Below are 18,644 nucleotides of genomic sequence, written 5' to 3'. Positions count from 1 at the left end.
GTTGCTTTCTGTTTAGTGTGTGAGTATACCTGACAGAACTGTTTGGCTGTCGTTTGTTTTTTCATTGTGAAGTGCGTTCATTCAAAATAAAAGATGAGCACTCAACACGCTGCGCCTTGGTCTGTTCACTACGACGCCTGTGGCATGTTATCCACCCACTCAAAGGATCAGAGAATGAGTCTAGTGCTGAAAGTGCATAACATATTGTGAGTAGTTGACTCAAAGAGAGAGAAAGACAAATTTGTTTCTTCAAAAATAAAGGAGACGCAAGAGAGAGAGAGAGAGAGAGGGGAAAGAAAGAGATATATTTCATTGTATTTTCTTTCACTTTCATTTAGATAGCGAATGCAGCTAGCTAGTTTAGCCTATTCAAAACACCCGGCTCGAGCAGAGAGGGATGCTATGTTAGGTATTTAGTATAGGTATTTTGTTAGGATCCCCATTAGCTGTTGCGAAAGCAGCAGCTACTCATCCTGGGGTCCACACAAAACATGAAACATGACATAATATAGAACATTAATAGACAAGAACAGCTCAAGGACAGAACTACATCGATTTAAAAATCCAGGCTGTGTCACATCCGGCCGTGATTGGGAGTCCCACAGGGCGGCGCACAATTGGCCCAGCGCTGTCCGGGTTTGGCCGGTGTAGGCCGTCATTGTAAATAACAATTTGTTCTTAACTGTCTAGTTAAATAAAGGTTTAAAAAAATGGCACACGTAGCCTACATATCAATACATACACACAAGCTCTCTAGGTCAAATAGGGGAGAGGCGTTGTGCTGTGAGGTGTTGCTTTATCTGTTTTTTGAAACCAGGTTTGCTGTTCATTTGAGCAATATGAGATGGGAGTTCCATGCAATAATTGTTTTCTAGATTTTTATTCTGAATTTGGGATTGTGAAAAGACCCCCAGTGACATGTCTGGTGAGGTAAGTGTGCATGTCAGAGCTGTGTGTAAGTTGACTATGCAAACAATTTGGAATTTTCAACACATTAATGTTTCTTATAAAAATAAGAGGTGATGCAGTCAGTCTCTCCTCAACTCTTAGCCAAGAGAGACTGGCATACATAGTATTTGTACTAGCCCTCTGAGAACAATGAAGAGCAAGACGTGCTGCTCTGTTCTGGGCCAGCTACAGCTTAACCAGGTCTTTCCTTGCAGCACTCGACCACACGACTGGACAATAATCAAGATAAGGCAAAACTAGAGCCTGCAGAACTTGCTTTGAGGAGTGTGGTGTCAAAAAAGCAGAGCATCTCTTTATTACGGCCAGACCTCTCCCCATCTTCGCAACCCTTGAATCTATATGTTTTGACCATGACAGTTTACAATCTAAAGTAACACCAAGTAATTGAGTCTCCTCAACTTGTTCAACAGCCACACCATTCATTACCAGATTCAGGTCTAGAATTTAGGGAATGATTCGTACCAAATACAATGCTCTTAGTTTAATAGATGTTGAGGACCAGTTTGTTTCTGGCCACCCATTCCAAAACAGACTGCAACTCTTTGGTAAGGGTTTCAGTGACTTCATTAGCTGTGGTTGCTGATGCGTATATAGTTGAATCATCAGCATACATAGACACACGTGATTATGTTTTGTTTAATTCCAGTGGCAGGTCATTGGTAAAAATAGAAAATAGTAGAGGGCCTAGAGAGGAGCCCTGCCATACAACGCACTTTACATGTTTGACAATAGAGAAGCTTCCATTAAAGAAAACCCTCTCAGTTCAATTAGATACAGTAGATAGCTCTGAATCCACAATATGGTAGAGGTTGAAACACATACGAAGGTTGAACCACATATGAAACACATATAACACATACGTTTTCTCAATAACAGGTTATGATCAATAATGCCAAAGGCAGCTCCCACAATACAGTACAGCTCCCACAATCTTCTTATTATCAATTTCTTTCAACCAATCATCAAACATTTGTGTCAGTGCAGTACATGTTGAGTGCCATTCTCTGTAAGTCTGTTGTTAATTTGTTTACAGAGAAATAGCATTGTATTTGGTCAAATACCATTTTTTCCAACCATTTGGTAAGAGCTGGCAGCAAGCTGATAAGTCTGCTGTTAGAATCAGTAAAGGACGCTTTATCACTCTTGATTTCCCTCCAGGCCTGAGGACAAAGACTTTCTTCTAGGATCAGATTAAAGATATGACAGATAGGAGTGGCTATAGAGTCAGCTACCATCCTCAGTAGCTTTCCTTCTAAGTTGTCAATGATAGGAGGTTTGTCATTATTGATCAATAACAACAATTTTTCCACCTCTCCAACACTAACTTCTTAACAAAATTCTAACTTGCAATGCTTTTCTTTCATTATTTGTTTTTTTATGCATGAGTACAATGGCTCACTGTTCGTTGTTGGCATTTCCTGCCTAAGTTTGCCCACTTTGCCAATGAAGTTATCATTAAAATAATTGGCAACATCAAATGGTTTTGTGATGAATAAGCCATCTGATTTGATGAAAGACGGAGTTAAATTTGTCTTTCTGCCCATAATTTCATTTAAAGTACTCCAAAGTTTTATTCCATCATTCTTTATATCATTGATCTTGGCTTCATAATAGAGTTTCTTCTTTTTGTTGACTTTATTCACATCATTTCTCAATTTGCAGTAAGTCAGCCAGTCAGATGTGCAGCCAAACTTATTATCCACTCCTTTTGCCCCATCTCTTTCAACCATACAGTTTTTCAATTCCTCATCAATCCATGGAGCCTTAGCAGCTGTAACAGTCAGTTTCTTAACAGGTGCGTGTTTATCATTGAAGAACAATGTAACGGCTGTCGTAGAGAGGGGACCAAAGCGCAGCGTGTTGATTGCTCATGATGAATGTTTATTATAACTCAAAACACTAAAGGAAAAATAACAAACAGAAAAACCGAAAGCACACAGTTCTGTCAGGTACATAGACTAAACAGAAGACAACTGCCCACAAACACAGGTGGAAAATACCCATACTTAAGTATGATCTCCAATTAGAGACAACGAGGACCAGCTGCCTCTAATTGGAGATCACCCCCCCCCCCCCCAAAACATAGAAATAGAAAAACTAGAACCTAAACATAGATATACAAAACATAGAAAAACACAAAACACCCCCTGTCACGCCCTGACCTACTCTACCATAGAAAATAACATCTTACAATAGTCAGGACGTTACATTCAATTTCATAAATTCATCAAGTGCAGCATCTGGATGCTCCTTATTAATCACATCAGACCAACAAATATTTTTAACATCATCCACATAAGAGTCACAGCAAAATATTTTGTATGATCTCTTATACACTATTTTAGGCCCAGCTTTCAGAACTTTGGCTTCCTGGATATAGCGACTATATTGTAATCACTGCATCCAATGGGTACGGATACAGCTTCAGAAGAAAGTTCTACAGTATTAGTAAAAATGTGATCAATACATTTGGATGATCTTGTTCCTGTAGTGTTTGTAAACACCCTGGTAGGCTGGTTATTAACCTGAACCAGATTACAGGCACTGGTTAAAGTGAGAAGCTTCCTCTTGAGCAGACAGCTTGATGAAAACCAGTTAATATTCAGGTCCCCAAAAAAGTAGACCTCTGTTTACGTCACAAACACTATCAAGCATTTCACACATATTATTTAGATACTGACTGTTAGTACTTGGAGGCCTATAGCAACACCCCAAAAGAAAAGGCTTTGGATGTGCCAAGTGAACCTGCAACCACAACACTTCAATAACACGACATAAGATTTTCTCTAAGCATTACAAAGATATGGCTCTGAACGTATACAGCAACACCTCCCCCATAAGCATTTCTGTCTCTTCTATAGATGTTATATCCTTGTATTGCTACTGCTGTATCATCAAATTAATTATCTAAGTGAATCTCAGAAATAGCTAATATACTGTATGAATGGTATCTGATGTTAGCAAGTTATTGATTTCATGAACCTTATTTCTAAGGCTACATATACTAATATGGGCTATTTTCAGCCCTTTCCTGGGTAGCTTATCAGAGATAGACATAATATGGAAAAGAGTAAACAATGCAAGAAAAAAAAATCTACATTCACCAGACCATTAATCAGTTGGTGTGTGTAAGTGTGTGTGTGCAGCGGGGTTGAAACTACAAAGCCATAGGCTTGGATCCCTCATCCCTTCCAGTCTTTTAGGAGGGAGGGTGGACAATGAGCCTGTCATATCAGATGTAGCAGATGTAAGCAATGTCCCCACATGCTCTTGTAGCTTTCAAGGCTGCAGGTTCTTTCCTCTTCTGGCTTACAGCTTCCGGATAGTCCTTGTTGAGGAAGATATACATTCCTCTCAAGTTTTGGCTCTTTCCAGAACAGCTACCTTGTCCTTGAACCTCAGGAACTTGACCACTAATTGGCCTTGGCCTGTCACCTGTTCCGGTGGTGGGTTTTCCAGTTCTGTGGACGTGCCCCACCTCAATCTTCCTATGGTCCATCTTCAGTTTCTCCGAGAACATTTCCCTCACTTTGTCCTCAGACACCGTCCAGGTTTCATGTGGAGATTCTGCAATTCCGTTCATAGCCATGTTGTTCCGCCTTGATTACACTTCGAGATAATCTGATTTATCTGTCATTGTTATCATGGATTCAGATATAGAACTGATGTCCTCTCTCAATGACTTACAGATTGCTGTCATCTTGCCGTTCTCCTGTTTAAACTCATTGAGCTGAGCCTGGGAGAACTGCAAACTGTTCTTCAGGTCCTGGACATCTCTGGTCAGGTTGTCCATTCTTTTATTAGTTGACTCTACCAGTATTTGGACGAAACACTTGAAGTTATTTTTGTTGTTGTTCTAACAACTGCTTGTCAAACTTTTTTTTTTGTTTAAAATATCCTTCGCCTGTGATAGACACCACTGTCCTCAACGTTTCTCTCAGTGGCTTTGGTGTTTGTCATGATAGCAACATAGGTCACGCTGTTACTCCTCGCAGTTCCAGACAGGGCAGGTCACAGGGAAGATTGAAAACAATAAACAGCAGGGATCTAGACAGCCACAAGCCCTGGGCAATCCGCGGTCCCAGCCACAATGGCTAACCGCATTGCAGGCTGCGTTCCTCACAAAAACCCTGCTAGCTTGATAGACAGCTAGCTAGCAGCTAGGCTAGTCGCTACGCCAAACAGCTCCTCAGACCCAGCCTTGGTCAGCAGGATCACTGGACAGATCGTCGCAGTCCCAGGAACTGATGCCAACCGCATCGTAGGATCCAAACTCAAAAGGTAGCTTGCTACTAAGACATTTTTCAGTAGACTATCAAAACAACAAACTGAGCTCTGCCTCATTTCGCATTCAATAGGATGTGACGTGGATGAGGGTAGGTTAGGCAGCTGGCTATGTTTATCCAACACTGGAACTCATCCAAGTCAAGGTAAGCTTTTGGTTTATTATTATATTGTCACCAGGGCACTCCGGTGAAACTGCTAAACTGCTTGCTGCTGACTGTACACTGTACCGCATGATTGTGGCAGGTTTACTAACGTGTTAGTTCTAGTAGCTAGTAGACTATGAAGTTAAAATGTGACTCATTTAAGGAAACAAGGCGTATGTCGTACATTACTACTTCACAGGAGAGGTATTTGAACGTAAACATGCATTTTTTATCAAAATACATTTTTTGGCAGAAAGGCCTTCTTTCATGTGCCTTAATAATAAACTTGCTTGAGAGATTAGTTCAGATTGGTCTGCCATGTAGCAGACCAATCTATAACATGAGCTGTTCTGTATGTGTAGGTAATCCTTCCTACTGCAGCTTTTTTGAAAATATCATTAAGAACTGCAAAAGTGTTGCTACTGCTCTCCACTTTCTGGAGGATGATCGTTCCATGGTGACTCTCTCTGACTCTGAAAATGAATCAGACAATGAGGAAATCCCTGATTTAAGTAAAAACATTCATTGAACCAGGCATTATAGAGTCTTCTGAAACAGCGATCAGTGTTTTTGTCACGGAAGAAGTTGACTGAGTTTTGAAATCAGTGGAATGCCTAGTGGAAGCAGAGTATGATAGCCAAGGAGATGGAGAAATTCTGGCGTTTGATTGCAAATATGAAGAGGGCTTTGAAAAGAGAACACAGAAGGCTGTTGTATATAACACCTGTCACCGGATTACATCTTCAAGCTAAGGGCAGCCATGGCACCAATGACAGAGAGGGAATCTAGCTAGCTACATTTTCAGATATTATAAGTTTCTAATTTTGTCAGAAAGTTGTGTAGCAGGCTCAAGGGTGTGGGGTTTCCACATCACCAAGTTCAATAACAAAACATGCACCAGTAGCACAAATAGAATGCAAATGGGGAGTTTATTAGGGATTTTGGTACACTGGGGAAGAGGGGGGAATTCACCAATCACCTCACTGTCCACAAGCCGTTCTCGTTGTCCGTTCTGTTTTCCAGGGGTAGTCCTCACACTCAGGTCCTCAGCCAATCCGGTCCAGTACACAAGAGCGGTGGTCTGACAGTCCAGGTCACAACGGGTAATCTCACAGATATTGCTCTCTCTTCTCCCACTCTTCATAACACACTTGGCTCTCTCCTACTCTGCCCCTTTGTGCAGGCTGCTTCCTCCTTTATCCCCAAGCATTCCCTGGCTTAACGAACGACAGCCTTGCCTCGTTGGGGCAGGAAGTCCATATAAGGCTTGGGGGTGGAGCCAGCGGGCTGCAAGATATCTCCCCTCACCTCTCCCTGCCATCTGCCACAGTTGTTTTCATTGCAAGTTAAAGTGTACTGTTAGCTTGCTAGCTAACTTTAGCTGGCTGGCTCGCTAGCTAACGTTACTTGTATGATCTGTGTAGTAATATTATTTGTATCTCTAGCTAGCTAACATTGAACCTAGTTGGTTAGCTTTAGCTACCTGCAGATTCATGCATGTTGGCTAGCTTTGACAGTTAGTTTGTATTGCTAGTATAGGTTGGGATTATTGCCGTGTTAAAAACAACTCAGAATTTAGTACTGGGAACTCGGAAATCTCCAACTTCCGACTTCAGTGCATTCAAGACAACTGAGCTCCGACTGGGAAAATTAGTATTATGGTGACAACGATGTAGGCTGTGTGTAGAGTTTTTTTTACATTAGATAAAAGTAGAGACTCCCTCATCTTAAACGGCACCGACCGCCACTGACACACACACACACACACACACACACACACACACACACACGGAATGGAAAACAGCTAAACTTATTATAAACTAAACTGACTTGAAAATATAGTGAATCTTGAACCATCATAATTGAGATGAGATGATGTCAATAATAATCGCTCATCTCCATACGCACATCCACACTCCCTCTATATCTATCCGACTCATCCCTCTCTCAGCCCTCTGCACAGTTGAGAGAGCCTGATAAAATGTAAATGTAAAATGAAGAGCCCTGTCGGCCTTGACAGAAAAATCTACCAGAAAAAATCCATCTCTCATCCCTCACTATCATCCCTCTATCTCATCCCTCTGGACAGTCATCTTAAAATGTAGAGAAATATCCTGAAGAACAGCCCTGTCGTTCTCTACACTGGACCAGGAAAAGCCTTCTCTCTCTCTCAGTAATGGATCCCTGCTTTCTGCAGTACTTAGAAACAGCCAGACCGGCCAATGGAATTAAATATGGCTTTGTTATTACATCTATTATCAATTACACACACACACACACACACACACACACACACACACACACACACACACACACACACACACACACACACACACACACACACACACACACACACACACACACCATGCAGGCCTTACCAAACGCTTTGCTAGGCTAACTGTATAGCGTGACAACCTGATGCCCTTGCAGATTACTGTTAGCAAGAGCATATTTAACAATGCTATAAGGTGTTAAAAATTGAAAGAAATAATGGAAAACATTATTCAACTGTACTTTTTCCAACAAGAGGGATCAGCTAAATTTACCCTAGTCCCAAATCTGTGTGTGCTGTCTTGGCAATGACAGTAGGACTTGCTGAAGTAGCAGTATAAAAGAGCAGCAGAGATAAAAGATGATATATCATAGAAGGTCTATTTTCCAACATCTCAAGTGCATCCTAAATGGCTCCCTATGCTCTATATAGTGCTCCCTATTCCCTATAGGGCTCTGGTCAAAAGTAGTGCACTATGTAGGGAATAGGTTGCCATTTGGGACACAGTCCTCCTCTCTCAGACAAGGGTTAGTCATACTCAGACAGACTGTAAACGTCAATGTGAATTAGTAAGGTGCAATCTGGTCCTGTAGACATCTGTAGACATCTGCTGAGATCTCTGTCTATCTCACCTTTACATGCCTTGTTACGGCTATTAGTCATTGATAGTTCAAAACCTATGGCATGTATACCACCTATGGAGAAAAAAAACACCCCGCACATCTGCTGCCTGCCTGCTTGACCAATCTTTTCATCTCACCCTCGTATGCAAAAGTATGAACACTACTGTAAGTCACTCTGGATAAGAGTGTCTGCTAAATGACTACAATGTACATGTAAATGCACATCAGTACCGTTACACAGACAGTGGCACGGTTCAAAACCTTTTGGTCATGAGGGCCCGGGCTTCAGTATGGAAAAGGTATTTACATTGGTACTCGAATGGGCGCATACATGCACACGCGCGCATACACACACTCACTTACTGTAATGTATTTTATAAGAACTCTTTCCTCTGCTGACACCTGGAGCTGACAGGACAGGACAGTATGTCTACTGTGATGGGGGTCACCTTGGGGTCATGATAAGGGCTGCACCAAATGATTGATGTATTATAATAATTGATTATGCTTATGTTGTATTAATAGAAGGGGAAGGGCTATAAGACCCTCCCCCACTACATTTATAGGGTCCTGGACAACAGATTAGCAATATATGCATTATAAGGTTTAATACTGTTCCACAGTTCTTTTCTAGTCTCTGCCTCTTATAAGAAATGGTCTGAGAGATGAGTGAGCTACTGCAGTCAAAACAGGGTGTCTGTGAGAAAGCGCCTCAAGGCTAAAAGAGATACATAGACACAGACCCCTGCAGGGGAGTAAATAGACAAGAGAGAAGTCAGACACACCACTATAAGCCAGACGGGAATGGAAAATTACTGCTGAGCCCTTAGAAAACACTGAACTATTGTTTTCTGCTGCAAGTTTGTATAACTGTATATGCATGGACTTGGTCTCATGAGTAGAAGGTGTTGACGTAGGTAGTTACATCACTAGGGGTTGACTGCAAGCATATTAAAGCAACTTTGACCTTTTTTATTTTGCAGAACTTACTCTGAAACATGTGTGCTGTGTTTCCGTTGTCAACTTCTGTCTGCAATTGCATTAATAAAGGTTTGATCGATGATTGATTTACTTAAAGAATATATTGCATGATTGCTGATTTCACCAATAAGCCAATGATTGACAAGGAACAAGGAACCTACCCCAACAACTGTAAGGAACCCAGTGTCTATGTGGACCTATATCTTGCTTCTGTGGAGCTTCCGAGTTAGTGGGACTTCATCCTGGCCGGATTTGGAGCAACAGCTACACCATCCTACTAATTTGCAGTGTTATAATTGACAAGAATAATACCCACTCTGAGACACTCTGTCTCCCAATTCCAAATGTGCAAACCACTGCATTTAACCACGGCAAGGTGACTGGGACCATGGACATCTACAAACAGACCAACTATGACCTCCGTAAGGCAATCAAAGTGACAAAACGTCAGTACAGAGACAAAGTGGAGTCGCAATTCTATGGCTCAGACATGAGACACATGTGGCAGGGACTCCAAACAATTACGGATTATAAAGGGAATGTCAACCACGACGCTTCGCTTCTGGACAAGTTAAACACCATCTTCGCCCGCTTCAAGGAAAACAACACAGACCCGCCGATGTGGGCCCCCACTGCTCATGAGGACTGTATGTTCCCGATCTCCATGGCCGACGTGAGTAAGACATTTGACCGTGTTAAGATGTCCACCATCGTTCCTGTGCCCAAGAAAGTGAAGGTAACTGATCTAAATGACTATCGTCCCGTAGCACTCACTTCTGTAATAATGAAGTGCTTTGAGAGGCTAGATAAGGACCATATCACTTCCATCTTACCTGACATCCTAGACCCACCACAGTTTGCATACCGCCCCAAAAGATCCACAGATGACACATTGCTCTATCCCACCTGGACAAGAGGAATAGCTATGTAATAATGTTGTTCATTGACCACAGCTCAGCCTTCAACACCATAGTGCCCTCCAAGATCATCACTTAGCTCAGGGCGCTGGGTCTGAACCTCTGCCTGTGCAACTGGGTCCTGTACTTCCGGACTGGCCGACCCCAACTGGTGAAGGTAGGGAACAACATCTCCGCCACTTTGATCCTCAACGCGGGGGCCCCACAGGGTGTGTGCTCAGCCCACTCCTGTACTCTCTCTTCACCCATGACTGCGTGGCCATGCACATCTCCAACTCAATCATCAAGTTTGCAGACAACACAACAGGGGTAGGTCTGATTACCAACAACGACGAGACAGCCTACAGGGAGGAGGCGAGTGCCTTGGCGGAACGATGCCAGGAAAATATCCTCTCCATCAACTTCAACAAAACGGAGCTGATCGTGGACTCCAGGAGATAGCAGAGAGAGCACGCCCCCATCCACAGAGAAGCAGTTGAGAGGGTCAAAAGCTTCAAGTTCACTGATGACCTGAAATGGTCCCTTCCTACAGATAGCGTAGTGAACAAAGTGCAACAGCTAAAGAGGCTGAAGAAATTCGGCTTGGGCCCCTAAGACTCTCACAAACTGCAGGTGCACCATTGAGAGCATCCTGTCGGGCTGTATCAACCGCAGAGCTCTCTAGAGGGTGGTGCGATCAGCCCAATGCAATATCGGGAGCACACTGCCTGCCCTCCAAGACATCTACAGCACCTGGTGTCACAGGATGTCCAAGAAGATCATCAAGGACCCCAGCCACCCGAACCACCCCCCCCTGCACCTAGGAGGCAGCTACACAATAGATGTAGGATCTTTTGATGCTGATCATTTTTCTGCACGGCAGGAATTGCAAAAATGTAGTGTATTCGAGGTTTAAAAAGGCTTCTAAAGTTTATATTTTCCATTTTAACATTTCTGACTAGATTTACCAATACTAAAAATGTAGCAACCCCTACATAAGAAATGTCCATTAATTATAATCACATAATTATTCACATTTCCTGTTGCTGCAGGATTATTTTCCTGCTGTAGCAAATTGACTCAAATGAAGATTGTACATTTGTTTGTACACTACATAGTATTTTACCCACTTTATATGTACAGTGCATTAGGAAAGTATTCAGACCCCTTCACTTTTTCCTCAATGTGTTACGTTATTCTAAAATGGATTACATAAAAACATGTTCCTCATCAATCTACACACAATACTATAATGACAAAGCAAAAACATTTGCTAATGTATTACCTTATTTACGTAAGTATTCAGACCTTTGCAATGAGACTCGAAATTGAGCTCAGGTGCATCCTGTTACCATTGATCATTCTTGAGATGTTTCTACAACTTGATTGGATCCACCTGTGGTAAATTCAATTGATTGGACATTATTTGGAAAGGCACACACCTGTCTATATAAGGTCCCACAGTTGACAGTGCATGTCAGAGCAAAAACCAAACTATGAGGTCAAAGGAATTGTCTGTAGAGCTCCGAGACAGGAAAAAAAAACATTTTTGCAGCATTGAAGGTCCCCAAGAACACAGTGGCCTCCATTATTATGAAATGGAAGAAGTTTGGTACCACCAAGACTATTCCTGGAGCTGGCCGCCTGGCCAAACTGAGCAATTGGGGGAGAAGGGTCTTGGTCAGGGAGGTGACCAAGAACCCGATGGTCACTCTAACAGTGCTCCAGTGTTCCTCTGTGGAGATGGGAGAACCTTCCAGAAGGACAACCATCTCTGCAGCACTCCACCAATCAGGCATTTATGGTAGAATGGCCAGACGGAAGCCACTCCTCAGTAAAAGGCACATGACAGCCCTCTTGGAGTTTGCCAAAAGTCACCTAAAGGACTCTGACCATGAGAAAGAAGGTTCGCTGGTCTGATGAAACCAAGATTGAACTCCTTGGCCTGAATGCCATGTGTCACGTCTGGAGGAAACCTGGCACCATCCCTACGGTGAAGCATGGTGGTGGTAGCATCATGCTGTGGGGATGTTTTTCAGAGGCAGGGACACTAGTCAGGATCAACTCTCTGAATGTCCTTGAGTGGCCCAGCCAGAGCCGGGACTTGAACCCGATCGAACGTCTCTGGAGAGACCTAAAAATAGCTGTGCAGCTACGCTCCCCATCCAACCTGACAGAGCTGGAGAGGATCTGCGGAGAAGAATGGGAGAAACTACCCAAATACAGGTGTGCTAAGCTTGTAGTGTCATACCCAAGAAGACTCGAGGCTGTAATCGCTGCTAAAGGTGCTTATAAAAGTACTGAGTAAAGGGTCTTACTACTTATGTAGATGTGATATTTCCGTTTTTATTTTAATTAATTTGCAAAAAATTATAAAAACCTGTTTCTGCTTTCTCATTATTGGGTATTGTGTGTAGATTGATGAGGGAAAAAACGATTTAATCAATTTTAGAATAAGGCTGTAACGTAACAAAATGTGGAAAAAGTCCAGGGGTCTGGATACTTTCCGAATGCGCTGCATATACTGGATTCTTGACATAGCTCACTATAATATACACTGAATGAACAAAACATTAGAAACACCTGCTCTTTCCATAACATAGGGAAACCATAACCAGGTGAATCCAGGTGAAAGCTATGATCCCTTCTTGATGTCACCTGTTAAATCCACTTCAATCAGTGATGTTCAATCTGAGATGTATACACACCCACAACCCACATACATGCAAAAAATATAATCTGGTATAGACACACAGACACACACACACACACACACACACACACAATCACAAAGAATCCAGGTTACACACACTGACACGCATCGTCACTCACCGCAGCCCGTTGGAAGGCTCCTTTGGTATAGGTCCCTCCTCCTCTGTAGGTGATAGCAGGGATCTCCTGGTTAAACAGAGAACATTTGTGCTGGTGTGATTTCGGCGCCTTGACGTGATCCACCCGGGTCACCACGTGAGTCTTGGATGAGAACGTAACCAGGGCAACCCTCGTGTCCTCCGGGGCCACGGGGAAGTCCGAGAGGAGCTTCCGTACGAAGCGCAGCTCGCTCAGGAAGTTGTTGGCCCCCACGCTGGAAGACTCATCCACCAGGAACACCAGGTCCAGACGTGCGCTCTTCTCCCGGAGCGTGCGCACGTTCTTCTTGAAGGCTTGGCCCAGGCGCTCCACCTTGGACTCTGCGCTCTCAGAGAGGGTGAGGTTGAGGGCCAGAGAGGCTGGGGGTCCTGAGCCGTAGCGGAGGGAGCTGAGATGGTGGAGCTGTTGCTCCGAAGCCGGCCAGGATGAAGTCCTACTAACCAGGAAGCTCCACAGAAGCAAGATAGAGGTCCACATAGACACTGGGTTCCTTACAGTAGACATACTGTCCTGTCCTGTCAGCTCCAGGTGTCAGCAGAGAAAAGTGTTCTTATAAAACACTTTGAAACAGGATGTCCAATAGTGACGATGACAAGTATTTGATGATGGTGGTGTTTTCCTACGTTCCCATTTGTCTCCAGCCACACTGCAACATGGACGCCAGGCAAAGCAGACTTTTTCCACAAGAATTTCTCCAAAAGCACTTCCAAAAAGAGAATAGCACCAGTGATGATGATGAAATAGTTGTCCTGTGGCCCTGTCTGTCTGTCTGTCTCTCCTCTTCTCTGTTGGAGTCCTGATCTGGTCTTTCTATTAGCGAGGGAGGGAGCTGACTGGAGAGGGCGTGTGGCTGAGCAGTTACAGTGAAGTGTCTGTCTGTCCCGCTAGGAGAAGGCTACAGCTGATCCCTTCTCTCTCTCTCTCTGTCTCTCTCTCTCTCAGTTTCTTGCCCTCAGGCTCCTGTGTGATGCTCCAGCACCCAATCAGGTTTCAAATGGCTCTCTCCCCCCCCTCTCCCAAAATCATTTTAAAAAATAATGAAAAAAGTTCAGCGCAAGAGGGAGAAAGACACGGAGAGAGAAGGGGAGAGAGGCAGAGGGAAAAGGGGCAGTCACAGCCGTGAAGTAAATGTTTTATTTTCTTCTCCTCCTCCTCTTCTTCTCTGCTCTCACTCTCGCTCTCCCTCTCTCCCTCTTTCTCTCTCTCTTTCTTTCTCTCTCCCCTCTCTCTATGTCACTCTCTCCTCTCTCTCTCTTCTCTCTCAGTCTCTAATTTTCTCTCTCCTCTCTCCTCTCTCTCTCTCTCTAACTAGGATTTTTATGTCAGTGGAGCGTCTTGCCTGTCAGCATGTCAACATTCCCAAAGAAAACATCAGCACCAGGCGGCTGTGATCAGGTCCATATGTCTGGCAGGAGGACGCCACTCACACTCTCTCTCTCTCACACACACAAACACAGACACAGTCACACCATCGTGCACAGCAGACATCAGCAGAACCATCTGAATTAGAAATACTGAAAGAGAGAGAGAGAGAAAGAGAGGGAGTGACAGAGAGAAGGAGGGAGGGAGGGAGAGAGAGGGGAGAGGTAAAAATGTACATAGACAATGTTTACTAGATAAAGATAAAGAGTGGATCAGTTAGAGAGATATAAGAAGAGATAGATGAGGGCATCAGATCAGAGATACGGTGTACTCTAGAATTGGTGCTTCATCAGATCCTCATGCCCGTTGTAGCTATCACTTCCTCCTCTCCCTCTCCTCCCTTCTCAAGAAGGGTCTTTGTCAGGGACAAATAATATCAGGAGGAAAATTGGATCTCGTGGAACTGGAATGGCCATAGAGAATAAATGACTTTAGAAGTTCTGTGTTAGAAGGTAGAACAGAGGAGTGACAGAGGCAAAACTTTCCCACCGGAGAGAAAGAGAAAGAGAAAGAGAGGACAAACACAGTGACAGAGACACAGAGAGAGAGAGACAGACACAGAGAGAGGGGGGGACAGACAGACGTAGAGAGAGGGGGGAGTGACAGACACAGAGAGAGAGAGACACAGACACCGATACAGAGAGAGGGGGGAGAGGGACAGACATAGAGAGAGGGGGGAGTGACAGACACAGAGAGAGAGAGACACAGACACAGAGAGAGGGGGGAGAGAGACAGACAGAGAGAGAGACAGAGAAAGAAAGAGAGAGAGAAAAGGAGAGAGAGAGAGGCCCTATCATTAGCCAAGATGGGAGAGGGAGCCCATATAAACCCATTGGTCTTAACAGCACTGGAAACTTCTAGTCTGACAAGCGAGAATAGAAGGCAATGTCATAAGGTGTATCCCAAATGACACCTTATTACCTATGGGCACTGGTCAAAAGTAGTGCACTATAAAGGGAATAGGGTGCCATTTCAGACGCAGGCACACTCACCAGATAAGTAAGATGGCTTCACTTCAGTTCAGTGGCCGGGACAGAGCAGGAACAGAGAGAAGCTCAGTCAGACAATAAAGGAGAACGTCCAATGAATCCCACTTGGATCAGGTGCAGGACATGTGTGCGTCTTCCAAAAGTTTTGGGAGCTCATCAGAGTGGCAGACATCATTTTCCCAGAGAAAGGGAGTGTTAACCGTTCATTTCGAATCGTTTTTGTTTATGTTGTTTTATTAAATGCTTGAATTTTTTTATAGTTTATTTCACTTGTTTTGGCAATGTAAACATATGTTTCCCATGCCAATGAAGCCCCTTGAATTGAATTGAGTCAGCAGAGAGACACAGAAAGTCAGAATGTAGACAAACATACTGGTCAGAACAGCTGCAACTTCCTGCTTTGGCAACACACACATACCCTTCCACAGACTCTGGTGTCCCATGGGACTGTGTCGGGGGGGGGGGGGGGGGGGGGGGGGGGGGGGGGGGGGGTTAGGATGGGTGTAAAGAGGGTGTAGGGAGAGGGGGAAGGGAACTGGAGGGTTGTGTAAAGATCCTCACAGAGTTGGTGGTCTGAGAGAAAATCCAGTGTGAAATCACTAAAGAGGATCTGGATTATAACAGGCCCAGGCTGAAATACAGAGACACACACACATAGCACATAGCGTGTGTGCAGAAACACATACTCACAGTTGCTTTGTGGAAACAAAGTAAAACACACACAAAGTAAAACGCCCACCCCCCCATCTCTCTCTCTCTCTCTCTCTCTCTCTCTCTCTCTCTCTCTCTCTCTCTCTCTCTCTCTCTCTCTCTCTCTCTCTCTCTCTGCATCCCACAGGGCCTGTCTGAGGGCCTGAGAATAGGCCTTCCTGTGGTTAGAGCTCTGTGGGTGCTAGTGCTATGCCTTGGCCTCTGGGGCACTCCTCTTCTCTCTGCAGCACACACACACACACACACCCACACACCCACCCACCCACCCACCCACCCACACACACACACACACACACACACACACACACACACACACACACACACACACACACACACACACACACACACACACACATACACACACACACACAGCATTGCTGCTCCACTCTGTAAATAAACTCCTCAGTCGGTCTTGACCAAAAACACAGCCTGTCCACTGTCAGAGTCTGGTGTGTCCAACACGCCCAGACAGACTACAGAGCAGAGAGAGCAAAGAGCTGTCCTCGGCCACACACACGCAAATACTAGCACATATACACACACACGGTCATATAGATACACATAAACATACACACACACACATAAACATACACACACACATAAACATACACACACACATAAACATACACACACACACACACACATTGACACAGATCTTTAATGTCCTTATACATTTCAAGTAAATACATGTTGTCATTTAGCAGACGCTCTTATCCAGAGCGACTTACAGTAGTGAGTGCGTACATTTGTTTTCGTAGCTCCCACGGCAACTGAAGACTGATGTAAGCGACAACAAATTCCTCACATATCTGTCCAGAGAAAGAGAGAAGAGAAAGGAGGAGGAAGATAAAGTTTTTTAAAAAACACGACAATAGTCGTAGTTTCAGTACTTTAAAATACTCCACCTGAACCCAGCATGATAGACACGATTCTGCCTATTAAGCCAAACATACCATAAGATACCACATCACTGTGTTCTGTTACAAGATAATTATTCAGTTCCACACAGTAAAGATGGTTGAAAAACACTTTTACTTGTCTAGTAAATGTGGTTTAGTAGTACTAAACTACATTTTACCAGTAGTGTTAAAAAAAGAAAGTAACTAAAATAGCCACTTCATAGTTCACACAACCAACAACCATTGGATTCAACTGCATCAGTTTGAATCAACAATACGCCCATGAAGAGCAAGAGGGAGCATGAGCCCAAACTCTGAACCCCATTAACATTTCCTATTAATATCATTAAATGCCTTTACTTGAATTGTTTAATTAGCCTCGTGCTATGTTAGTTTTATATAGCAGTTTAAAGTATGAGAACGCACACTGAGATCTGGGACTGAATGACATAGCGTGTGTATGCTACCGCACCACGCAACAACCTCTTTTTATAAAGCTGTGTTTTAGTTACTTGGGTCACAAAGAAGCGATTAAACGACAACTCCCCACAAAGATTGGAAATTGGAATTTGAAAATAAAGACCTACGTTACACTGCCACCTCCAGGTCAAAGGGTGTAAGTTCGCTATGTTTTCACCTTTCAACGGCGGTTATGCTGCTCCTGGCTCATCTTTGGACCCTCATCGGGTTGATCGGGCCGATCCGTGCTGGGTGGTATGACACTATGCGCTGGTCCGGTGTCTACAGTTGCCCACAGCCACAGCGATGCCAAGATGCTTTGACCATGGAAATAGAATCTCATTCTAGTTCTGTGGCTTTGACACCGTGAAGGGTAAAACATGTCTCGCGACAGGTAGGCAGGCAGGAAGAAAAGTAGGCCTTTTTAGTGCAAAATGATGATAAGCCTATGTATGTTCAAAATAATGATAGTGGTAGCAATGGTATGAATAAATAAGAACTTCAAACTGGGTCTGACCTAGAATCAGGCTGCAGGCACTGTAGACTTACATCACAGACTACTACCCTACCCTCATGGACACACTAACAAACAAATATTACAGACCACCGGCAAATTTAGGTAAAAATAACTTGAGCCATTCCTGCTACTCCCTGGGCAAAACCATTGCCTTGTTTACAAGCTGAGGCTATACAGCCATCTATCTTAACCCTAAAAGCGCCAACATATTTTTAGCTTAAAAACGCAAAAAGGGGTCCTTTTTTTTACCTCAAATTGGTAATGATTGCAAAGAGACACTGTCTGTCAAGCAGTGAAGCGTTTTATTTTATTAACCGTTTGTAACACAAGTAAATTGTTTAAATGCCCCAATAAGTTTTTTGTATGTTTTGAAAAGTTATTTGGATCAATTTCATTCATAGCCGATTTTGTGTTTCTGTGATACTCAGAGGCTGAGAAATTGGCGATTGAGCTAATCTGACATAATGGTACAACCTAAAATGGCCATCGATAGCGATATGGGTGATATGGGTGGCAGTGCCATCAGAGTTTTAGCTCTACCTTTGGAACGCTAAGGGCTATCAACTCAGTTGCCTCTGATCTGGCGGACTCACTAAACACAAATG

General features: G+C 43.7%; 1 protein-coding gene across 1 annotated transcript in view; it reads right to left on the bottom strand.

Annotated features, from left to right (window-relative positions):
* The window catches only part of svep1 (sushi, von Willebrand factor type A, EGF and pentraxin domain containing 1), a 137,385-nt gene extending 123,281 nt beyond the window's left edge, over positions 1-14,104 (bottom strand). Inside the window, exon 1 of the mRNA XM_029760326.1 lies at positions 13,004-14,104. Within this exon, the coding sequence (XP_029616186.1) occupies positions 13,004-13,546 (543 nt within the window). The 5' untranslated portion in view covers positions 13,547-14,104. The remainder of the gene's footprint in view (positions 1-13,003) is intronic.
* Between the last annotated feature and the right edge of the window lie 4,540 nt (positions 14,105-18,644).

Source organism: Salmo trutta, chromosome 8, assembly GCF_901001165.1.
Source record: "Salmo trutta chromosome 8, fSalTru1.1, whole genome shotgun sequence".
NCBI classification, from domain to species: Eukaryota; Metazoa; Chordata; class Actinopteri; order Salmoniformes; family Salmonidae; genus Salmo; species Salmo trutta.
This window is presented reverse-complemented; position numbering and strand designations above follow the sequence as displayed.